A 26510-nucleotide genomic window follows, 5' to 3' on the forward strand; every position below is an offset into this window, starting at 1 on the left:
TTACCAGTGGAGAGGTTCCAATTAAGAGCCAAGAGTTTCCATGGGGAGCCTCCTCTCTTGTCAGATTTAAGGTTTTGACATTTTCATTATTTTTTCTGATCTGTTCCCCCTTTCCCCATTATTTTCCTGATCTAGCAGATTCAGAAATATGGCCAAAAACGACAAATAGCATAATGTTTTAAAATGTTGTGGAATCGTTATGACAAAACTTTGGTGGATGAGTTGGGTAATTGCGTAAGAACAAGCAATTAGATTTCGGTTAAGATCTGGATGCAGATCCGGCCTATCAGTGGGATACAAGACAAAAAGTGTTCATCCTGGCGGAGGTACGTGCTCTAACAAGTGCCTTTTTAGTCATATCGGTTCATATTTAACTGAAGTACAATTAACTGAAGTCATATCAGTTCAAGGCCAGGATGGATTTCAAATTGCACCATCCTTTGAAGGGATGTTAATCTGGTTGTGCAAGTTGGAACATTGTGCTTGTGGTATAAAATTTACTGTTACATGTTGCTGTAGTCATTGGACTTGTCCCAGTTGCTCAGTCCGAATCTCAACAAACTGCGTCAAAGCAGTTGCGCTGGCTGACTGATCTGGGCGCTCTGAACAAGGTTTTGGGCCTGTTTGCTGCATTACCATATTCAAATGGAACACCCAAACCAGTCAGGTAACGTGCTAATAGGTACCTTATTGAAGGGTGGGAATACATGGAAGCAATACAATTATTTTATAACAAACCCATACATGCCTGAGAGTAATGAACAAATGGTAGCTCTTTATCTATTAATCCGTAAAGGCCTCAGACCAGACAACCCTCAGAATACGAGGAGAGGTGACAAGACCCAAGTGTAGGTATTCGGCCCAGTGGGAACAGTCCATGCCAAAAACACAAGTCAGCAGGATGGGGAGACAAGACCAGGAACAGCTAGTTGAGGGAGCGTGTTCTGCAGGCAAGGGTGCATCGATGTCCGACGGAGGACACTGAGGCTTGTGCGCAGCTCCGCCTATCGGGTCCTGAAGCATCTCTTCTACAACAGTTTGCTTTTCCCTATTGTATAGTTTAAGCCCCCCAGTTGAGGCTGCCATGCCACTTGCCCCACCTTACTCGGCTGCCATTGGCCTGGAACCCAGTTTGTGTTTGGGGCATCCCCCTATGTCCTTTTACCTAGATGATGTCGACAACGCTATGGTCAGCTCAGGTCACATCATTATGGTGGGGGATCATGATGGTTAGCTCTTCCCGCCTATATGTGCACCAATTGTTTTTATTTTTAAACATTGTCGTGGACCGTGGAAAAGCACCGGAATATGGTGGTTAATCTGCTGTGGAAATCACCATGCTATAATAGTTAATATTGTCGTGTGACTACCCTGTAGTGAACACCGCAGGGCGACAGATGACCAAACCAGCTTTAACTCCGAGGCATTCAATTCAATATGATGGTATTCGTTACACGCGAGGGAAAGGAGGATGACGAACTTACCTGGTCGGCTTCCACCCGACTTCTCCGCACCTGGATAAATTAACTCAAACCACACAGAAGTAAAATGTACAAAAATACCGGCTTTATTAAAGAAAATGTCGGTCACAAAGAATGCACGATAAACTGAATTTCTAATTTTGAGCGCCCCGCACAGACTCAAATACAAACAATGGGAAAATAACTGAAAATAAATGTGTTATTTATTGTGTGCACTTAGCTCCGAGTTGCTCTTGAACCTCGTCAGGAATCGTCAAAGATCGTCCTTGCGTGGGAAATGCACGCTTTGCTGTGCAGCTCATGGGCGGGAAAACCAGGCCTCCATGCACCGTTCACTCCTCTGGCTATCGAGCGAGCAGCGAGCAGGCCGCGCCCGTCCACTCGTCTCTGCTCCACCAGCACCACTGCCTCTTGTTCACTCGGCACTGCCCTCAGCCGTCACAAAGCCATGGCCAAGCACGCCAGAGTCCACGAGCTGTGACCGCCTTTCCTCACTATCTTCGAAAACCCAAAGTCACGGATCAAAAATGCCAACTGCACGCGATCAATTTCCTGATGCAAGACAACAAAATGCGACTGCACAGCGCCAATGTCCCAACGCAAGAGGCATAAGCGACCGTTCACTATGGGATCCAGAATGAGAAGAAGAAAATGTCGGCACACGACCGTTCACCACCAGATCCAGAGATAAAATGTCCGCCGCCCTAATTGTTTTGTACTCGAGGCTCTGACGTCATCCCACGATGCCTCTGTGTCCGCTCCTATCACCGAGTCCCATCTTAGCCGTCCTTACTGGAACCAAATTCCGGACCAATCACTGCTCTTCGAGGCATGGCTCCACGGACCTTTTGTGCCTGTGTGCTCACCAGGTCGATGTTATCCACGGTAGTGCTCAATGTCTTGTGGTCGGTTGGTTTCTATTTAGTGTGGTTAATGGGCGATTTCTTACTATTTGTATGTGCTGCTGGTGTCATAAGGAACAGAGGAAAGTTAACGGAGGTCATTACATGCAGGAGATTAATTGCCCATAATGCCTAACTAATTAACATACCCCACCCCTCTCATGGGGACAAAGATATGCTCTTCCACGACATATGGTCGACACAAATTTCCTACTTATTATATGGGGTTTCTTCTTCATCATGACATATGGAGCATGGTAATCTATGCCCTCCACCTGGCTCTAAGGTAATCATTGTCTACCCCTACAAACATAACAATATATTGTGAAATGCACTGCAATATGTTGGTTAATCTACTGTGGAAAGCACCATGCTATAATAGTTGATATATTGAGAAAAGCACCATGCTATAATAGTTGATCTATTGAGAAAAGCACTACAATATGGTGGTTAATCTGCAGTGGAAAGCACCATGCTATAATAGTTAATCTATTGTGAAAAGCACCACAATATGGCGGTTAATCTATTGCGAAAACCACCACAATATGGTGGTTAATCTATTGTGAAAAGCACCATGCTATGATAGTTGATCTATTGTGAAAAGCACCATGCTATGATAGTTAATCTTTTGTGAAAAGCACCATGCTATAATAGTTGATCTATTGAGAAGAGCACCACAATATGGTGGTTAATCTGCTGTGGAAAGCAGCATGCTATAATAGTTATTCTTTTGTGAAAAGCACCACAATATGGTGGTTAGTCTATTGTGAAAAGCACCATGCTATGATAGTTAATCTTTTGTGAAAAGCACCAGGCTATGATGGTTCATCTTTTGTGAAAAGCACCATGCTATGATAGTTAATCTTTTGTGAAAAGCACCATGCTATGATAGTTGATCTATTGTGAAAAACACCATGCTATGATAGTTAATCTTTGGTGAAAAGCACCACGATATGGTGGTTAATCTATTGTGAAAAGCACCATGCTATAATAGTTGATCTATTGTGAAAAGCACCACAATATGGTGGTTAATCTATTGTGAAAAGCACCATGCTATGAAAGTTAATCGATTGTGAAAAGCACCACAATATGGTGGTTAATCTATTGTGAAAAGCACCATGCTATGATAGTTAATCGATTGTGAAAAGCACCACAATATGGTGGTTAATCTATTGTGAAAAGCACCATGCTATGAAAGTTAATCGATTGTGAAAAGCACCACAATATGGTGGTTAATCTATTGTGAAAAGCACCATGCTATGATAGTTAATCGATTGTGAAAAGCACCACAATATGGTGGTTAATCTATTGTGAAAAGCACCATGCTATGATAGTTAATCGATTGTGAAAAGCACCACAATATGGTGGTTAATCTATTGTGAAAAGCACCATGCTATGATAGTTGATCTATTGTGAAATGCACCACAATATGTTGGTTAATCTATTGTGAAAAGCACCATGCTATGATAGTTAATCGATTGTGAAAAGCACCACAATATGGTGGTTAATCTATTGTGAAAAGCACCATGCTATGATAGTTGATCTATTGTGAAAAGCACCACAATATGGTGGTTAATCTATTGTGAAAAGCACCATGCTATGATAGTTGATCTATTGTGAAATGCACCACAATATGGTGGTTAATCTATTGTGAAAAGCACCATGCTATGAAAGTTAATCGATTGTGAAAAGCACCACAATATGGTGGTTAATCTATTGTGAAAAGCACCATGCTATGATAGTTAATCGATTGTGAAATGCACCACAATATGTTGGTTAATCTGCTGTGGAAAGCACCATGCTATGATAGTTAATCTATTGTGAAATGCACCACAATATGGTGGTTAATCTGCTTTGGAAAGCACCATGCTATGATAGTTAATCGATTGTGAAATGCACCGCAATATGTTGGTTAATCTGCTGTGGAAAGCACCATGCTATGAAAGTTAATCGATTGTGAAAAGCACCACAATATGGTGGTTAATCTATTGTGAAAAGCACCATGCTATGATAGTTAATCGATTGTGAAATGCACCGCAATATGTTGGTTAATCTGCTGTGGAAAGCACCATGCTATGATAGTTAATCTATTGCGAAAAGCACCACAATATGGTGGTTAATCTGCTGTGGAAAGCACCATGCTATGATAGTTAATCGATTGTGAAATGCACCGCAATATGTTGGTTAATCTGCTGTGGAAAGCACCATGCTATGATAGTTAATCGATTGTGAAAAGCACCACAATATGGTGGTTAATCTACTGTGGAAAGCACCATGCTATGATAGTTAATCGATTGTGAAAAGCACCACAATATGGTGGTTAATCTACTGTGGAAAGCACCATGCTATGATAGTTAATCTATTGTGAAATGCACCACAATATGGTGGTTAATCTATTGCGAAATGCACCACAATATGGTGGTTAATCTATTGCGAAATGCACCACAATATGGTGGTTAATCTATTGTGAAAAGCACCATGCTGTGATAGTTAATCTGCTGTGAAATGCACCACAATATGGTGGTTAATCTATTGCGAAATGCACCACAATATGGTGGTTAATCTATTGTGAAAGCACCATGCTATGATAGTGAATCTATTGCGAAAAGCACCACAATATGGTGGTTAATCTACTGTGAAAAGCACCACAATATGGTGGTTAATCTATTGTGAAAAGCACCATGCTATGATAGTTAATCGATTGTGAAAAGCACCACAATATGGTGGTTAATCTATTGTGAAAAGCACCATGCTATGATAGTTAATCGATTGTGAAAAGCACCACAATATGGTGGTTAATCTATTGTGAAAAGCACCATGCTATGATAGTGAATCTATTGCGAAAAGCACCACAATATGGTGGTTAATCTACTGTGAAAAGCACCACAATATGGTGGTTAATCTGATGTGGAAAGGCGTGTAGTTTGTTAAAAGCGTAGTTGTTATGCGAGAATGATCGTGTAAGAAAAACTTCCACAATCATTCACTCAAGTTTTGATGTTGAAAACAGAAAGATAAACCTCTTGGTTCTTCGTGTTCACTCCGAGAAAAATATGGCGATGTCAATTCAAACGGCAACCACAGTTTGACCCGATTTTAAAATCCCAGTGTTGTTAATAATGTCAAACACAAATCACGTGGATGCGAAACGTTTTTGTTTATCAGGAACACTTCCCATTCATTCATTACCATTTCAACCAAATCTAGGACAAAGATCTTCAGAGGGTTAAACAACCTCGAGGGCTTTGTAGTTTGCTGAAAACAACGTTGTTGCAAAGATGTGTCAATAACATTTGGAATTATATCAGGGCATTGATATATAGTACAAGCAAAAGAATGTAAAAGGATGTCGGTAAAAGGATTCTTTTCAAAATGTAAAAGGATGTCGGGATGATTTGCCAAAAATAACAAATAAGGTAGGGATGGTCACAATTAAGATTATCATGTGAAACGAACCTACATATTTCTTCAAACACAACAGTGAGGTTTACCTAATATTCCACCATTTTGTTGATTAGGTGTTGATTAGCAGGTTCAGCAATACAGTGCGTATCGTAGGTTACAGTAAGTATAAGCACAGTTACATGCACAGTAGATAGGCCGATATAGTACACACGAACTGTCTACCTCGTCTTATTTCAATTGAACTGCACACCATTCTTGGCACTTTCAAAACCCTTCCATTTAGTGGTACGGTCCTTGGACATGTCGACCAATCCAATTTGCTGCTCACAGACCCGACCCCACCCATGGCTAATTTTTCTCAAGACTGCGTGGGGTGAGGTGCTCTGTAAAGTCTCTAGTTTCGACTTCATTTCCTTCTTGTGCTTTAAATCGTGCTTCGTCTACATTTCCTCACCCAGTGGGATAGACCGACCTCAAAAGTTTAGGTTTAGCCAAAACTCAAAAGTTTAGGTTTAGCCAAAACTCAAAAGTTTAGGTTTAGCCAAAACTCAAAAGTTTAGGTTTAGCCAAAACTCAAAAGTTTAGGTTTAGCCAAAACTCAAAAGTTTAGGTTTTTGTTACCCTGCAACAATTGATCCAAATCCCAAAAACAGAACAGGGACATGGTTACGTGGCAGCCATTGGTGAATTTGAGATGTGATGAAGCATTTCATGCGATCATAGGATTAGGTTTTACAAATCCATGGAACACGAGTACAGCTTATGGAATAACGGTTTTTAATTGAACCTACTTTTTATAAACTGCTCGGCCTGTAATCTTGTAAAGTATTTACCTCCAGTTACTTATCAATCTACAGGAACCTGCCAAATGCAAAACGTGTTTAATGTTTAATTGTTTTAATGGGTTAATTTTTCATCAGTTATATTTTAATGAGTGTAAGCATAAGTGTTTGTAAACCCCAATTAGCGTCGACCAGCTTTGGATGTCCAGTTAGCAGCCTTTTTAATTTTGTATACAAGCTCGAGGCTCGTGTAAGAACTAACATTAATCACACAAAAAAAAACGGACAGACAAAACATACAATAAAAGGAACAGGAGACAAAATGGGGAGAGAGAGGGAAGCACACAAGTACAACAGCAGAGAACAGGGACATCGGGAGATCTGTGGGAGGGAGAGGGCTTGGGGGAGAGGGGGGAGGGGAAGGGGGGGGGGGGTGGGAGACGTATAACACATGGACACTGCTCGGACTTCCAGGAAAGAACTTGGGATTTCAAACAAGTGGATCTGGGGTGAATTAACGGGGGTAGAAAAGATCAAGGTTTTGGATGGGGGAAGATAAGAGATGGTGGTGGACAGCTGTTTTAAAGACCTGGAGGGGGGAGTGGGATTGGAGAGAGTGAGGGACTTTGTTCCAGAGGCCGGAGTAAAGAGGAATGAAAGTGTGAAGGTGAGCAGAGAGTCTTGATTTTGGCAATTTCACCAGAAGAGGGTGGCTGGCAGATCTTGTGCGTCCTGCAGGAATATTTGCGGGACAGAGCACAGATAGAGCTGGGGGAGCTAGCCCGGATAGGTGTCAGTAGAAGACAAAGACCACCTACATGTCTGCGGTGAGTGAGTGATAGGCCCTCGCAATCAGCTTCATTGCGGGAGATTCCAATGATTCTAAAAGCTTTGGTTTCAACAGCGTGAAGCCGAACGAGGTGTGAGGCAGGAGCACCAGCACAGAGGTGAGAGCAGTATTCCATTGAACTGCGGATGAAAGCCTTGTATGTGGTGAGGAGCTCAGGTGTGCCAAGGAAGGACTTCGCACGATGGAGGATGCCCTGTCGGCGAATGGCTTTGGACGCCAGCTTGGAAATGTGGTTTTCCCAGGAAAAGTCATTTCAGATGGCGAGACCCAAAATATTGAGTGACAGAACTTCTTGGAGAGGATTGTTGAAAAGTAGATGGGAGGGTTGTCCAGTCGGTCTTTTCGGAGAGACATAGTAAGAGTGTGAGATTTGTCAGGATTGAAAGACATGTTCCATTTGTTTGACCATTCTGTGATTTTGTCCAGGTTTGTAATGTGAGGAGGCTGCAGACTGCCGATCTGAGGGATGAGAAATGGAGCAGCAGAGAGTGGAGTCATCAGCAAAGAGATAGGGAGGATTTTCCAGAGAGTCGGAGAGATCATTGATGAAGACCAGAAAAAGCAGAGGGCCCAGAACACTGCCTTGGGGAACTCCAGCCTGAACAGGAAGGGGAGATCAGAGAAATCCATTCAGGGCCACATGCTGACTATGACCAGAGAGGAAGTCTGCAAGCCATGCATGGAGATTTCCATGGATACCATAGGAGGAGAGTTTGGTGAGCAGAGCGGGGTGCCAGACCGTATCGAAGCCACGTGATATGTCAAGGGAGACAGCTCTGATTTCGTGTTTGACATTGAGGACCTTCGTCCATTGTTGAGACAGCAGAAGCAGTATGTCCAGCGTAGAATGACCTGGTCTGAAACCAAATTGATGATCAGAGATCAAGCCATTGGAGAAGAGGAAGGATTTGATATCCGAAGCAATGATGGATTCCATGACTTTGCTGATAATTGGGAGCAGGCTGATTGGTCTGTAGTTGCAAGGATCTGTTTTTGCACATTTCTTGTGTAAAGCGGTGATGTTTGCTGATTTCCAAGATGCTGGCAGATGACCTTGAGCAAAAGAGAGGGTGAAGAGAATAGAGAGAGGGAGTGAAAGAGCGGCAGAGCAGGATTGTAGGACCCGTGGACTGATGCCATCTGGTCTAGTTGCAGAATAAGAGTCGAGGTTTGACAGAAACTTCTCCACCTTGTCAGGAGAGAAGGACACCGACTCCAGGAGCAGCTGGGTACGACTGGGCAAGGTGGGTACAGAGAGGGATGGGTTTGGGACACAAGATTTTGAGGCAAACACAGAGTTTAGGCATTCCGCTTTGTCACATGTGGTGTCAACTGTGTAGCCGTTTGAGGCAAGGGCGGGGATGGAGGGGAAACAAACACCAGAAACAGATTTGACCAGATGCCACCAGGATTTGGAGGAAGGAGACAGGTTTGAGAGTTCAGTCTTGAGAGTAGAGAGATATTGTTTCCTGGCTCTCCTGAGGGTAGACACACACTTGTTCTGAGATTTCCTTCCGTTGGATTTGCCTTCCAAGAAGCAAAGGCAAGTTGTTTCAGGGCAACTGCCTCACCACAAGAATCAGTGTACCATAGACGGGAGGAAGGGTATGACAACTGAAGACGAAATGGGATAAATCTGTGCATGAGAGAGAACAGTTTACTTTGGAAGAATTCCCAGGAAGAGTTGATGTCAGAGGCAGTAGAGATGGGAGACCAGTCCAGATACCTTGTCACCGTCTCTGCTCTCCATTTCCCATCTTTGTAAATCTCAAAATCACACGTTGTCCTTTCATCACAGTTCAACAAGGAGTTCACAGACAACAAGGAGTGTGCTGTGTGAAGCCTCACATGGGGTTTTACAACATGGCATGTCCACGTGTGTTACTATAGTGCTGTGAAAGAGCACGTGCAATACCAGTGCAGTGGATTGGGAGGTGGGGTAATGGCAGAGGTTTAATTTTGTTGTGAACGTTGCATGGTGTCATGTATGTTTTTCATTCCATTCTAATGAAAATGATAATTTATATCCAGGTATCCATTGCATGAATATAACATGTTTATGGTGTCCATCCAACTTTTCCCTAAGGGCATTTGCCTTAACGATGCAGTGATTCCTGGAATTACAGGTACAGTACATGGGCCATTGGAAGGACATAGATTATCTCCTCCATGAAGGTCATCAGTATCCCAGCTGGTTTTTATTGAAAATCCAATCGTAATTTATTCATTTATTGAGAGTATATCAATTTTTATAAACTCGGAATCCAAAGCCTGCCTTTCGGCATAAGTGAACCTCATCGTATTCTATGATTGCCAAGAACTCCTCTGCCAACGTGTGCCACACTGCCGCCTCCGCAGTATGCCCCACGGCTTCCACCATATTTCCCCGCTGCTGCCACTGTATGGCCCCACTGCCACCACAGTATGCCCCGCTGTCGCCGCCCTATGGCACTACTGCCGCTGCAGTATGCACCACTGCCGCCGCTGTATGACCCACTGTCGCCGTTGCATGTCCCACTGCCACCGCAGTATGTCCCACTGCCGCCGCAGTATGTCCCACTGCCGCCGCAGTATGTCCCACTGCCGCCGCAGTATGTCCCACAGCCGCCGCAGTATGTCCCACTGCCGCTGCAGTATGTCCCACTGCCGCCGCTGTATGCCCCACTGCCGCCGCAGTATGCCCCACTGCCGCCGCAGTGTGCCCCACTGCCGCCGCAGAGTGCCCCACTGCCACCGCAGTGTGCCCCACTGTCGCCGCAGTATGCCCCACTGCTGCCGCAGTATGTCCCACTGCCGCCACAGTATGTCCCACTGCCGCCACAGTATGTCCCACTGCCGCCACAGTATGCCCCGCTGTCCCCGCCCTATGGCACTACTGCCGCTGCAGTATGCACCACTGCCGCCGCTGTATGACCCACTGTCGCCGTTGCATGTCCCACTGCCACCGCAGTATGTCCCACTGCCGCCGCAGTATGTCCCACTGCCGCCGCAGTATGTCCCACTGCCGCCGCAGAATGTCCCACTGCCGCCGCAGTATGTCCCACTGCCGCCGCAGTATGTCCCACTGCCGCCGCAGTATGTCCCACTGCCGCCGCAGTATGTCCCACAGCCGCCGCAGTATGTCCCACTGCCGCCGCTGTATGCCCCACTGCCGCCGCAGTATGCCCCACTGCCGCCGCAGAGTGCCCCACTGCCACCGCAGTGTGCCCCACTGTCGCCGCAGTATGCCCCACTGCCGCCGCAGTATGTCCCACTGCCGCCACAGTATGTCCCACTGCCGCCACAGTATGTCCCACTGCTGCCGCAGTATGTCCCACTGCCACCGCAGTATGCCCCACTGCCGCCGCTGTATGCCACACTGCCGCCGCTGTATGCCCCACTGCCGCCGCTGTATGCCCCTCTGCCGCCGATGCCCCACTGCCGCCGCAGTATGTCCCACTGCCACTGCAGTATGTCCCACTGCCGCCGCTGTATGCCCCACTGCCGCTGCAGTATGCCCCACTGCCGCCGCAGTATGCCCCACTGCCGCCGCAGTATGCCCCACTGCCGCCGCAGTATGCCCCACTGCCGCCGCAGAATGCCCCACTGCCGCCGCAGTATTCCCCACTGTCGCCGCAGTATGCCCCACTGCCGCCGCAGTATGTCCCACTGCCGCCGCAGTATGTCCCACTGCCGCCGCAGTATGTCCCACTGCCGCCGCAGTATGTCCCACTGCCGTCGCAGTATGTCCCACTGCCGCCACAGTATGTCCCACTGTTGCCGCAGTATGTCCCACTGCCACCGCAGTATGCCCCACTGCCACCGCTGTATGCCCCACTGCTGCCGCTGTATGCCCCACTGCCGCCGCTGTATGCCCCACTGCCGCCGCTGTATGCCCCACTGCCGCCGCTGTATGCCCCACTGCCGCCGCTGTATGCCCCACTGCCGCCGCTGTATGCCCCACTGCCGCCGCTGTATGCCCACTGCCGCCGCTGTATGCCCCACTGCCGCCGCTGTATGCCCCACTGCCGCCGCTGTATGCCCCACTGCCGCCGCTGTATGCCCCACTGCCGCCGCTGTATGCCCCACTGCCGCCGCTGTATGCCCCACTGCCGCCGCTGTATACCCCACTGTTGCTGCTGTATGCCCCACTGTCACCGCTGTATGACCCACTGCCGCCGCAGTATGCCCCACTGCCGCCGCAGTATGCCCCACTGTTGCCGCAGTATGCCCCACTGCCGCCGCTGTATGCCCCACTGCCGCCGCTGTATGCCCCACTGCCGCCGCTGTATGCCCCACTGCCGCCGCTGTATGCCCCACTGCCGCCGCTGTATGCCCCACTGCCACCGCTGTATGCCCCACTGCCACCGCTGTATGCCCCACTGCCGCTGCTGTATGCCCAACTGCCGCTGCTGTATGCCCCACTGCCGCTGTATGCCCCACTGCCGCCGCTGTATGCCCCACTGCCGCTGTATGCCCCACTGCCGCCGCTGTATGCCCCACTGCCGCTGCTGTATGCCCCACTGCTGCTGTATGCCCCACTGCCGCCGCTGTATGCCCCACTGCCGCCGCTGTATGCCCCACTGCCGCTGTATGCCCCACTGCCGCCGCTGTATGCCCCACTGCCGCCGCTGTATGCCCCACTGCCGCCGCTGTATGCCCCACTGCCGCTGCTGTATGCCCCACTGCCGCTGTATGCCCCACTGCCGCCGCTGTATGCCCCACTGCCGCCGCTGTATGCCCCACTGCCGCTGCTGTATGCCCCACTGCCGCCGCTGTATGCCCCACTGCCGCCGCTGTATGCCCCACTGCCGCCGCTGTATGCCCCACTGCCGCTGCTGTATGCCCCACTTTCGGCGCTCTATGCCCGTCAGTCAGCTTCACCTCACATGGGATGCATTTTAAAATGATGGTTGATTTTTATAATCAAAACTCAAGAGCGATTTCAATGCAGCAATAATTTCAATCACACATGTTCTTCATTCAATATGCTGTTGTTATCTTTTTCACTCATTAAACAGAGAATTTCATTATTTATTTAGTTTTTCGCTCCCACAGATTGTCAGCAAATGCATTCATCACAAATTGATGTTAATAAGTACTTTCTTTGTGAGGTACCTGTCTCTTTTGTACAAACAAGGCAGCACACTTTGCCCCAGATCTGTCTTTACCCTCGCTGAGGACACTTTACATTTGAAATGTGGAAAAAATTACGAGACTCCATCATAGCTCCAGTGTGTGTGAGGTGTTAGTGGGTTGGGCATACAGAGCTATGCACCAGGTGAATGCAGAGGTAAATGTACTGATGTACCTACACGTGTTCATGTGGATGTACTTGTTAACGTACATATGTGTTCATGTCGATGTACATGTTAACCTACATGTGTGTTCATGTGGATGTACTTGTTAACCTACATATTCGTTCATGTTGATGTACTTGTTAACCTACATATGCGTTCATGTGAATGTACTTGTTAACCTACATATGCGTTCATGTGAATGTACTTTTTAACCTACATATGCGTTCATGTGGATGTACTTGTTAACCTACATATGCATTCATGTGGATGTACTTGTTAACCTACATATGCGTTCATGTGGATGTACTTTTTAACCTACATATGCGTTCATGTGGATGTACTTGTTAACCTACATATTCGTTCATGTTGATGTACTTGTTAACCTACATATGCGTTCATGTGAATGTACTTGTTAACCTACATATGCGTTCATGTGAATGTACTTGTTAACCTACATATGTGTTCATGTGGATGTACTTTTTAACCTACATATGCGTTCATGTGGATGTACTTGTTAACCTACATATGCATTCATGTGGATGTACTTGTTAACCTACATATGTGTTCATGTGGATGTACTTGTTAACCTACATATTCGTTCATGTTGATGTACTTGTTAACCTACATATGCGTTCATGTGAATGTACTTGTTAACCTACATATGCGTTCATGTGGATGTACTTTTTAACCTACATATGCGTTCATGTGGATGTACTTGTTAACCTACATATGCATTCATGTGGATGTACTTGTTAACCTACATATGTGTTCATGTGGATGTACTTGTTAACCTACATATGCGTTCATGTGAATGTACTTGTTAACCTACATATGTGTTCATGTGGATGTACTTTTTAACCTACATATGTGTTCATGTGGATGTACTTGTTAACCTACATATGCATTCATGTGGATGTACTTATGTACCTACACGTGTTCATGTGGATGTACTTGTTAACCTACATATTCGTTCATGTTGATGTACTTGTTAACCTACATATGCGTTCATGTGAATGTACTTGTTAACCTACATATGCGTTCATGTGGATGTACTTTTTAACCTACATATGCGTTCATGTGGATGTACTTGTTAACCTACATATGCATTCATGTGGATGTACTTGTTAACCTACATATGTGTTCATGTGGATGTACTTGTTAACCTACATATGCGTTCATGTGAATGTACTTGTTAACCTACATATGCGTTCATGTGGATGTACTTTTTAACTTACATATGCGTTCATGTTGATGTACTTGTTAACCTACATATGTGTTCATGTGGATGTACTTTTTAACCTACATATGCATTCATGTGGATGTACTTGTTAACCTACATATGCGTTCATGTGGATGTACTTTTTAACCTACATATGCATTCATGTGGATGTACTTGTTAACCTACATATGTGTTCATGTGGATGTACTTTTTAACCTACATATGCGTTCATGTGGATGTACTTGTTAACCTACATATGTGTTCATGTGGATGTACTTGTTAACCTACATATACATTCATGTGGATGTACTTATTAACCTACATATGCGTTCATGTGGATGTAATTGTTAACCTACACACACGTTCATGTGGATGTACTTGTTAACGTACATATGCGTTCATGTGGATGTACTTATTAACCGACACATGTGTGTTCATGTGGATGTACTTGTTAACCTACATATGTGTTCATGTGGATGTACTTGTTAACCTACACACACGTTCATGTGGATGTACTTGTTAATGTACATATGCGTTCATGTGGATGTACTTGTTAACCTACATATGTGTTCATGTGGATGTACTTGTTAACCTACATGTGTGTTCATGTGGATGTACTTGTTAACCTACATATGTGTTCATGTGGATGTACTCGTTAACCTACACACACGTTCATGTGGATGTACTTGTTAACGTACATATGCGTTCATGTGGATGTACTTGTTAACCTACATATGTGTTCATGTCGATGTACTTGTTAACCTACATGTGTGTTCATGTGGATGTACTTGTTAACCTACATATGTGTTCATGTGGATGTACTTGTTAACCTACATATGCGTTCATGTGGATGTACTTGTTAACCAACACATGTGTTCATGTGGATGTACTTGTTAACCTACATATGCATTCATGTGGATGTACTTGTTAACCTACATATGCGTTCATTTGGATGTACTTGTTAACCAACACATGTGTTCATGTGGATGTACTTGTTAACCTACATATGCGTTCATGTGGATGAACTTATTAACCGACACATGTGTTCATGTGGATGTACTTGTTAACCTACACACACGTTCATGTGGATGTACTTGTTAACCTACATATTCGTTCATGTTGATGTACTTGTTAACCTACATATGCGTTCATGTGAATGTACTTGTTAACCTACATATGCGTTCATGTGGATGTACTTGTTCACCTACATATGCGTTCATGTTGATGTACTTGTTAACATACATATGTGTTCATGTGGATGTACTTGTTAACCTACATATGAGTTCATGTGGATGTACTTGTTAACCTACATATGCGTTCATGTGGATGTACTTGTTAACCTACATATGCGTTCATGTGGATGTACTTGTTAACCTACATATGCGTTCATGTGGATGTACTTGTTAACCTACATATGCGTTCATGTGGATGTACTTGTTAACCTACATATGCGTTCATGTGGATGTACTTGTTAACCTACATATGTGTTCATGTGGATGTACTTGTTAACCTACATATGCGTTCATGTGGATGTACTTGTTAACCTACATATGCGTTCATGTGGATGTACTTGTTAACCTACACATGTGTTCATGTGGATGTACTTGTTAACCTACATATGCGTCCATGTGGATGTACTTGTTAACCTACATATGCGTCCATGTGGATGTACTTGTTAACCTACATATGTGTTCATGTGGATGTACTTGTTAACATACAGATGTGTTCATGTGGATGTACTTGTTAACGTAAATATGCGTTCATGTGGATGTACTTGTTAACCTACATATGTGTTCATGTAGATGTACTTGTTAACCTACATATGTGTTCATGTGAATGTACTTGTTAACCTACACATGTGTTCATGTGGATGTACTTGTTAACCTACACATGTGTTCATGTAAATGTAAACCATATTCATGCATGTTTGTTTTGTAGCAGCGCATGTTTATTTAACATACTGAACCGATATGAATAACCATCAATTGAACAACACTGTACTCCTTGTGCTGTGTGTAGCTATGCAGATCTTCAGGAAGACAGAGAAGCTTTGCTGCACAAGCTGAACCACGTGCTGCACATTGCTGATGCCGAGAAGGCGGCAAATGATCAACTGCGGCAGCAGCTTGAGGACAGTGAGACCGAGGTGGCGAGACTCAAGGTTGAGGTATCCATCTTTATTCCTTTTATTAGGGCAAATTAGGCCTTTCATGGATGAATGGTTGATGGTCCACGTGGCATTCCATACAAGTGTTGCTTCTTCTACGTTTTCACCAAATTCTTCTTCTTATCGTGTGCAGTCATACACTAAATATTATACCAATAATTTTCACACTCCAACACCTTATCTGTAGTACATTTGAAATGTGGGACAAAATTACTTGGACCTTCCAACATCCGTTCTCAGAAGGTTTACCGTAGTCATTTCCAGATGGCCAGCTGTTCTTCCCACCTGTTGGTAGATGTTCTTCTGGTTTGAGATGTGTCTGGATGGCCTCGTCTTCCTCCACAAAGTCCTCCAGGATCCCAGATGTATTTTTATTGGAGTATCTGCAATTGGCTTTGTGGAGTTGTTGAAACTCTTCCTTGATCTCAGCTTACTCTTCACTACATTATGTTCATGGAGGAGGTGTATTTTCTCATCAATCAATCTTGATCACTCCATTCTGCTTTCTGTGGCTCTTCTGATACTTGGAGGGCATTGTGGAAAGGACCACGGGCTGTTGACATTTCCTACTTTCTGGAAATCCTGTATCATTTTGGGAGCTGCCATTCAGTGCAGGGTCTAGTTCTTTTAGCATGGAAAGATCTTTCCCACGCTGGGTCGGGATATTCTGCTGTGCTGTACCATAGGTTCAGTGCTGTAGGTTGAAGTGTGGAGGGTTGAGGTTAGGATGTGTTGCAGGTGCCATGACACGATCCCGGTAAGTTCCAGGTGGTGGCTTGCGATATGGATTGGTCGTTGTTCATTCTTGTAGTGACAATATTAGTGATACAATTGTGGTGACTGGCCTTCATTAGGATTAGCAGATGAAACATTTTGACATGGACCCCAGTGAGAACGCTCTTGCTACCACATCCTTATTTTTTACCCTGTGCTCACGAAGCAAAAAGCAGTGTTAGGCGTACGGTTGCGTACGTGCATACGTGTCTGCATTTTTAAAATTCATTTTCTCGGCAACCGTTGATCCGATTGACACGAAATTTTACCAGAGGAGCACCTCCGCCTGTAGAATTTTTTTATTCATAATTATGACGTCATAGGTCAGGTGGTATGGATGCCATCTTGGAAAAACGTTACACCTCCATCTTCCAAACCGCTCAATTGAAAAAGTTGAAACAAGGCTCATTGTCAAGTACTCCCAATGGGAAATAAGATATGTTGATGATGTCTTCAGTGCCTTCATTATGACGTCATAATTCTACACGTACAACGCTTGATCTGATCAGTATGGGAAAAAATATTTCCTCTGCAACTGTTAGTCCGATGGACACGAAATTTTCAGAATATGAGCGCCTCCTGTAGAATTTTTTAAACAATAATTATGACGTCATAGGTCACGTGGTACAGACGCCATCTTGGAAAATTGAAAAACGTTGCACCTCTATATCTCCAAAACTGCTCCATGGGGGTGGGGGAGAAGTTGAAACGTGGCTCATTGTAAAAAAAACTCTGCACGGGGAATAAGTGTTAACGATGACGTCATAACACGACAGGGACAACACTTAGTCTGATCAGTTTGAAATTTATTGAGCGTGATCTACGCAACAATTATATTAGAGAATATAAACGTATGATGTCATCGCCCACGTGGTCTGGCAGCCATATTGGATCAAAGAAAGAAAAAAAAACGTTCAAAAACAGAAGAGTTGTCTCGCACCAAGTTGACTGCAGAGTTGACTGCACATATTCTATGAATACCATCTAGTTTATTAACCTAATGATATCCAAGGAGAATTTCCCATGGATTGTCCTGCTTAATTGAGTTAATGTATGAGCTGAAATGGTTCCTTTTCATTATTCACAATAATCTTGTTTCCTTACCCCCTTCTTGCACTCCACCACCCTCTCTTTATTTTGAGATTGCGGCATTGAATAAAACGAACAAGAAAATACAGCAACAGCCCACAAGCTGTCCCCAGGATGAGGATCCGGACATCAGGAAGATTAAGAAGGTGAGCATTGTGGATGCTTCCCCGTGAACATGGAGTGCACGTGAACATAAACACATAGCTCTTGGACATCATGAGATTATTAACTCTGACATCAAAGGTGGACGGGCGTTATGTTTTCACGCCTGTCTGTCTGTCTCTCTGTCTGTCTGTGAGCAGGATATTTCAGAGTTGTGGACAGATTTGGACGAAATATGGTGATGTTGATGGTAACGATGATGTTGGACGTGTGACAAGGATGAACTGATTAGATTTTGGTGAAGATATTGATCCGGATACGAGAATGTTTAAATTTTGTGTTTTCTTCGAATGATTCTTCACCATTGAGAGATAGGGCCAGAAACGATGAATAATGATGTTTCAAAAAGTTGTGGAAGACTTTTGACAAAAAACTAGGTGGATGAGTTGTGTTAGTGACAATAACAGGCCGATTAGATTTTCGTTAACATCCACATCCAGATATGACCTATCAGTGGGATACAAAACCTAAACCGTTCAGCCTGGCCGAGGTATGCTCTCTACCGAGTGACGTTCTCGTTTTAAAAGTGATTCTTCAACATTGAAAGATAGGGCCAAAAACAATATGTCGCATAATATCTCAAAAAGTTATGGGCACACTCAGATGAAACTTAGTGGATAGGTTGCGTGTCCAGCAGGGATGAATTGATTTGATTTTGGTGAAGATCCAGATACAAGAGGCTTGTGTACCTCCACCACTAAAGGTGGGCAGAGGTTATGTTTTCACCCATGTCTGTGTGTTTGTCTGTGACCAAGATATCTCAAAAAGTTATGGGCACACTCAGATGAAACTTAGTGGATAGGTTGCGTGTCCAGCAGGGATGAATTGATTTGGTTTTGGTGAAGATCTGGATACAAGAGGCTTGTGTACCTCCACCACTAAAGGTGGGCAGAGGTTATGTTTTCACCCCTGTCTGTGTGTCTGTCTGTTTGTCTGTGACCAGGATATCTCAAAAAGTTATGGATGTATTCGAACAAAATTTGGTGGACAGGTTTGGTGTGTGACCTGGACAAATTGATTAGATGTTGAGGAAGATCCGGAAAAATGATATACAGCTGGATATTTCAAAAAGTTGTGGACGGATTATGACAAAACTAGGTGGATGAGTTGGGTAGGTGACGAGAACAAGATGATTAGATTTTGGTTCAGATCCGGCCTATCAGAAAACGTAAACTTGTCAACCTGATTGTCAAGTACTCCCGCTGTGGTATCGCACGATGATGAAGGTATGCGCTCTACTGACTGCCATTCTAGTTTTTATTCTTTGTCTGTTTTATACCTGGTTTAAGCTCATGGAAGAGCCAGAACACAGAACTGATGAGGACACAACATCGCAAAGGGAACAGCAGGAGAAAGGGGAAACACCTACAGCAGGGTGGAGGGAAAAAGTAGTCGGCGATAGGCAAATATAAGCGATGCAGGTAACGATGATGGGTAGGGAAGAATGCAAGGGGTGGGCAAGATGGACACCTAAGCAAAATTTTGGGAGGTGGGGATGGTTTAACAGGTGTAGAAAAGATCATAGCTTTGGATGGGGGATGACTTGAGATACAGGTGAACAGCTGTCGATTGCCTGTTTCTGGTGTTTTCTGATCCATGTTAAATCGTGGGTTTGAAAATTCATGCGTATATTCGGTGTTGGCCATACCTGGACCTTGCGGACGTTATTCGGCCAATTTGTAAGGTGTCTTTCTTCGAAATTTCCAACGCCTATTTTGAACAATTTGATCCATTTTTGGCAGGCAACATTGTTTGGGGCTTTTTCCAAGCCAAACTTTGGGGGGGGGGGGGGGGGGATTCTGTTTTTAGGGGGTGGGATCATTCTTGCATCATTCTTGCTCTCGCATTATTTGCTTGTTTTAAATCAAAGTTGATGCTTTGTTCAAGGCAATGCCACAGCCTCATCATTTCAGCCATAGTGTAATGATGTCTATGTACAGGTTCAGAGCTTCATGCGGGGCTGGCTGTGCCGTCGGAAATGGAAAACCATAGTTCAAGATTATATCCATTCCCCGCATGCTGAGAACATGCGAAAGAGGAATCGCATTGTGTTTAGCATGGTGGAGGCCGAGGCCGAATATACTCAGCAACTGCACACGCTCGTCGCTGTGTTCCTTCGGCCTTTACGGATGGCTGCCAGCTCCAAGAAGCCCCCAATATCGCACGATGATGTCAGCAGTATATTCCTCAACAGGTAGGTCCTCCTTGTCACTTAAGCATCCACAGTTTTCCTCATTTAGAGTAGGTAGGTCCATCATATCCCAACCATAAGTTTAATTTCCACATTTAAGATGTACATAGTGGGGTTGCAATTTGAGGCTCTACTATTAAATAATTTATTTATTAGTTCACGTCATACTTCGGCATCATCATTGTACTGAAGATCCTCGTCATATATTGTATATCATAACTGTCGTCTCCTTTGATAACAGAAAGTGTCCATGAGGTTTCATGGGAAAAAAATTATTTGCTGGTGTTCCCCAGTCCTCTGATCCAGGATTGTTAAGTCAGGGCAGGAATTTGGAATTTGGCCATGTCTACCTGAGGAACAGCATACTCGATGCAACACATGCCTGTGAAGCACCAATGATACAGTTTACTGTTGGACCAAAAATTTATCCCAGACTAGATAGTTCAGAGGCAAGGCTGCTACCTCTGGATCATCCTTTCGGACGTGCACACCAGGGGGGGTTAAACAGGTGCAGAAATACTGTAGTTTTAGGAACTATGATAGCCTCATGATAACATTTTGCCTTCCTTTAACAATGCAAGTGTAATATCCACCAGAATTGCAGTCCTGTCTAACAATCCACCAGATGCCAAATTCCCGGAGGGATGGAGCATCTCCAAGCTGACAGCGGCCTATATAAATCATACAAATTGCAATTGCATTCCTAGACTCTGCGGTTTGTCATTCCGTACAGTGTGTGACCTGTTACTTGTTTGCTTCTTCTTTTTTTTTTTTTTTAGTGAAACCATCATGTTCCTCCATCAGATCTTTTATCAGGGTCTACGGGCTCGCATTGCAAACTGGCCAACACTGATCCTCGGTATGTTCTCAATTTCGCATCTTGTGCAACATGGATGTTTCCCTACACTTCTTGATTAAAACACAAACCTTTTGGATTTTTTTTTATTCCTGACCAGTTCATATACCCAACAAGTTAGCATGGTATCTCCTCAAGCTAAAGTATTAGAGCATGATGATCCTGCAGTCACATTTTAGTAATGAAACCCACAGGACTTCAGGTACAACACCATAATATTTCTGTTGAAGTTTGAATTGTGGTACACCATGATGTTACCACACTTTGTTATTGGCAGCTGACCTTTTTGATATTCTGCTGCCTATGCTGAACATCTACCAAGAGTTTCTACGTAACCACCAGTACAGCCTGCAGGTCCTCGCCAGTTGTAAACAGAACCGGGACTTCGACAAGTTGCTGAAACAATATGAGGCGAAGACGGACTGTGAAAACAGAACTTTGGAGACCTTTCTCACGCTGCCAATGTTTCAGGTGTGTGGTGAGCTTGTGCAGCCCTCATCGTGTACCAATGTGTGGCACCCAGGGGGGGGGGGGGGCTAGGGCTCCTGGTAGTTTGTTTATAGATTACACCACTCCCAAATATGGGGTGGGAGACCCGAGATAAGTAATTTTAAGGCAATTCCCCAAAGGTAAGTGTTCAGTTACTGAACAAACAGAGATTTCAAACAAATGGAATTTTTTACAAGGTTTGGTTGGAGAGCACAATACAATACTTTATCAACATTTGAGAATATAAAACTCTCAAAACCATCCAATCCATCCATCATCATCATCCAAACTTCCAAAAAAAACATCCAAACTGTCTTCTACCGACCCCTCTCCGGCCTTGCTCCCCCAGCTCTGTCTGTGCTCTGTCCCCCAAATATTCCTACAGGTCGCACAAGATCTGCCTGCAACCCTCTTATTAGTCTGGGATCCAGTCACCAAAATTTGAGAGAACCTGACATGGCATGCTATACTTTTTGTTTGTGTTTTTTCTATTAATTTGGACATTAAGGTCCGCTGAATGAGAGGTCTGCTCTGCCGGAAACCTTGCGAAAAAAATTTGTAGCCATTTTTGTATATGCACTGCATGCACATAGATATATATATATTATGCAGCCTTTATTTTTTGACCGAAAAATGTGAAAGATGTTTTTTTTCTTTAAATCCTCAGTGAGTTGTGTAGACTGTCAATAAATGCATCCCAGATACACAGAACACGTGTTGACAACATCAAGTTGAGAAATACACTTACAAAACCTTTCCAAATGATTTAGAATCATTTTAATGCAAAAGCGCCCCCGATTTTTTTTCTTTTTTCTTTTTTTTGCATTTTTTCATTATTTTCATCTTGCTAAAAAAAATTGTGGCCAACGGACCGAGATGTGTGGTTGAACAGTCAGTTCAGTACTGCATGGATGTGTCAAGAAAACAGGGCCAAGAGTTCACCATCATCACATGCGACCAAGCAATCTATGAAGTGGTTCTGGGTCTGCAAAAGAAGAACCCCCAGAAGTATGCCAAACTTATCTTGCGCATGGGTGGCTTCCATATTGCTCAAAATTTCCTGGGAGCAATTGGGCATTTGATGCAGGCCACTGGAATCGAAGACATCATGGTAGAAGCTGATGTCTGTCTCCATGGAACAGCAAACAAGATCATCAGTGGGAAAGACTACAATGCAATGCTGCATGCCCACACTATGGTGCATGCAGCCATGTTCGCCCTACACTGGGAAGCATTTGCCAGATGGTTGATCATTGAAGAGAAGGACCTGGAGTGCATGTCTGTGCTTGCCATCAATGTCCAGCTACTCCTAGATGCCCTGTCAGAAAAGGATGTAGAGAAGGCATCTTCTGCATGTGCTGATGCAACCGACCAACTGAAAAAGCTGTCACGTTTGATGGCTGAGTTTGATGAAGTATGTACATCACCTACCACAAAGCTATGGCTAATGTACATGGACATGGTGATGATTATGAAACGGTTCATCCACGCTGAGCGTGCAGGCCTGTGGGAGGAACACCTGGCTGAAGTAGAAAATATGTTACCATACCTTGTATCTGCTGGCCACCTCAAGTATGTATCCTGCCTGCCCCACTACCTAGAAGCAATGAGAAGCCTACCTACACTGGCTCCGAACATCCATAGGGAATTCAAGGATGGGCAGTTCACTGTACGTCAAACAGAAGGTCGTTTCAATGGTGTCTGGACAGACATGGCACTCGAGAAAACCTACAACCGTGATACCAAGACAAAACTCTTCACTGGCATCAGTCAGCAGCCAGCGGCCATGGAGAAATACTTGCGAGCTCTTCCAGTTCTGACAGCAGTGTCAGAGCAGACAAAGGCTATGGCACACCTGGATATGGATGACACCAACCACCACGAGGACTCCAACAGCCAAGGCACAATGGAGGCTGAAAATGTTAAGAAAATAACAGATGTCATCAACAACCAGATGATCAATCCATTCACATGTGAAGAACAGGAGCTGATGAACCTCTCAACAGGCCACAAAGCTGCATCTGCAGTCTTGGTGAGCGCCCGTGAAAAAGGACTGGAGGCACTGGCTGCAGCAAGAAAAACAGACAGTGAGAAAATAGCCCCAATAAAACTTGCCACATTTGCAGCAAAGCCAAAAAAGTCACTGTCCATGGCACTCAAAGCCAAGAAGGTCTACGAGGAAGAGAGTGCAGTTGTTAGTTTGACCTTAATGTCCAAATTAATAGAAAAAACACAAACAAAAAGTATAGCATGCCATCTCAGGTCCAACCCATTTTATTGAGCTTTTGAGCCTGTGGATCCCTGACTATATGGTTAGACTGCCAAAATCAAGACTCTCTGCTCACCTTCACCCTTTCATTCCTCTTTTCTCCCACCACTGGAACAAACTCCCTCACTCTATTCAATCCCACTCCTCCCTCCAGGTCTTTAAAACAGCTGTTCACCACCATCTTTTGTCTTCCCCCATCCAAAACCTTGATCTTTTCTATCCCCGTTAATTCACCCCAGATCCACTTTTTTGAAATACCGACTTCTTTCCTGGAAGTCCTAGCAGTGTCCATGTGTTGTTTTTTTTACCCCTCGCACCTCCCACTCCCCCCTCACTTCCCCTTCCCATGCATCCTCCCCCCAAGTCCTCTCCCTCCCACAGATCTCCCGATGTCCCTGCTCTCAAATGTTGTACTTGTGTGTTTTCCTCTCTCTTCCCATCTTGTTCTCCCGCTCCCTTTATCATATGTTTTATGTTTTATGTGTCAGTTTATCTTTTTCTGATCAATGTTAGCTCTTACATGAGCCTCGATCTTGTATACAAACAAAAAAAAAAATCCTGCAGGAATATCGTTAAATAAATGACCAGTCGATGGAGGGACACTTGGAGCTAACGCAAAAGGAATAAAATCACTGCAAATATACACATTCAATGTCTGTGTGCCTTACACACGAGGCATGAAGATCACTGCAAACAAGTGAATTCAAGAGCGATAAGCCAGATACACCCAAGATGTGAAAACACAGCAAATAGATAGAGAGTAAAAATTATTTAGGCGAAGTACACCACCATACTAGTCATACAAACAAACCTAGGATAGGTTCAGCAGTGGACGGCCTTGGAAAATAAGCAATATCCCAAAAGGCGAAGAGCAGCCAAGTAATTAAGACTATCAAAAAACAGCAGCTGTGACAGCACTGTGTAAATATCCTTTTCACAAGAGATCAGGGGTTACCCAGATCACGGTGGAAACACTCCACTGTACCTCTACCTTTGTTTGCCGGTTACATGCACACACCCACTGGACAGCCAGGAATTCACCGGAGTACAAAAACTTGGAAATACGCTTCTTGAGCAGACGCAACCAAACACACCACCCTAGCTGGCACAACCAGGAAGGACTATCACAGAGGACCAGAGCAATAGTCGTCTAACGTTATGCCTGCACAGGTAGCTTATAAAGCAAAAGGGGCGGAACCAATGTAATTATCTCTGACGGGGACTAATGATTGGTCCCACAGGCTACAAATGTTTATATGAGACATTCACCTGGTTCTGGAAACACTCGATGTGTATCCATGGATGTCTGGCGGAAATTTAGCTCGCATGGCTATCACATGGTCAAGTTCAGTTTGTTGCAAAATTACCTGCATGTTGAGGAAACGTGACTATGATGGGCTGATGGCCCTCCAGGTGGTTATGAAGGTGATGTGCGGTGAATGTGTCCAGATTCCTCGGTACATCGTCACACTGCATGAGCTCCTGGCTCACACTCCACATGAGCATGTCGAGAGGAAGACCCTGGAGTTTGCTAAACAGCAGCTGGAGGAACTCTCAAGGTACATGAAGTCTGTTCTGTAAATATCTGGGCATTGGCTTGATGTGAATTGTTTACTGAAGTTATTAAATTATTAGATATAATTCAATTCTCATGGCAATTAAAGAAAATGATTTATGACCAGACTTCGAGATAGACATTGAAAAAGTACCAATGAGGAAGAAGGAAAATAATGAATGTAAGCTCAAACTGGGAGGGGGGATTTTTCTTGGGATTAATTGCTGGATGTTTGAAACTTACCTGAGATGTGGAAACTGATTGATTAGGTGTGAGCGCGCGGTTGCTGTGACGATTCTTTAAGGGTTTATACCGATGAAAATATGCAATTGTTGATATCAGCCCCTTTTGCTTCTATCCCAGCTTCATCAGGTTCTGTTAATTGATAATTGATGTCCCCCTCCCCCTTCCCGTGGTGGTGCAGAGTTCTACATGACGAGGTCAGTGAGACCGAAAACATCCGTAAGAGCCTTGCGGTAGAGCGGATGATTGTGGAAGGATGTGATGTGCTCCTTGATTCGAGTCAAATGTTTGTGCGGCAGGGTGAGCGCAAGCAATGAATGAATTATCATTTCCTTCAATTGCTCATTCGACAATTTTTAATTATAATAATAATAATAATTCATTTATTTTGTATAGCGCTTTTCCAGAAGCCCAAAGGCGCTTTGACAGAGTGGCAAACATAATGCATAACAAAACATGAAAACAACAATTGCAAAAAAGACAAGAATCAATAGGGAAATATTTAAAGCAAAAGGAGGGAGAAGGAGAAGAGATAGTCAGGGGTTAAATGCTGTGGGTTGAATGTTGAATGCAGTGTTGAACAGGTGGGTCTTTAGTGATGTTTTGAATGTGGTGAGTGAGGAGGAGTCTCTGATGGTGTGAGGTAGTGAGTTCCAGAGGGTGGGCGCAGCGATGGAGAAGGCCCTGTCCCCCCAGGATCTGAATTTGGTCCGGATGGAGGGGGTCAGGAGGTTTGTACCAGCAGAGCGGAGGTTGCGGGTGGGAGTGTGTCTGGAGAGGAGGTCAGCCAGGTAGGA

At 44.4% G+C, this 26510-nt stretch overlaps 1 protein-coding gene across 1 annotated transcript in view; it reads left to right on the forward strand.

Annotated features, from left to right (window-relative positions):
• LOC137421520 (ras-specific guanine nucleotide-releasing factor 2) overlaps positions 1-26510 on the forward strand; it is a 139154-nt gene that overhangs the window by 30936 nt on the left and 81708 nt on the right. The window contains exons 3-9 of the mRNA XM_078771347.1: positions 15938-16085; positions 18002-18094; positions 20051-20304; positions 21081-21160; positions 21435-21628; positions 25365-25474; positions 25895-26013. Coding sequence (XP_078627473.1) covers positions 15938-16085; positions 18002-18094; positions 20051-20304; positions 21081-21160; positions 21435-21628; positions 25365-25474; positions 25895-26013 — 998 coding nt within the window. The remainder of the gene's footprint in view (positions 1-15937; positions 16086-18001; positions 18095-20050; positions 20305-21080; positions 21161-21434; positions 21629-25364; positions 25475-25894; positions 26014-26510) is intronic.

This window comes from Myxine glutinosa, chromosome 2, assembly GCF_964187855.1.
Source record: "Myxine glutinosa chromosome 2, kmMyxGlut1.1, whole genome shotgun sequence".
Lineage (NCBI taxonomy): Eukaryota > Metazoa > Chordata > Myxini > Myxiniformes > Myxinidae > Myxine > Myxine glutinosa.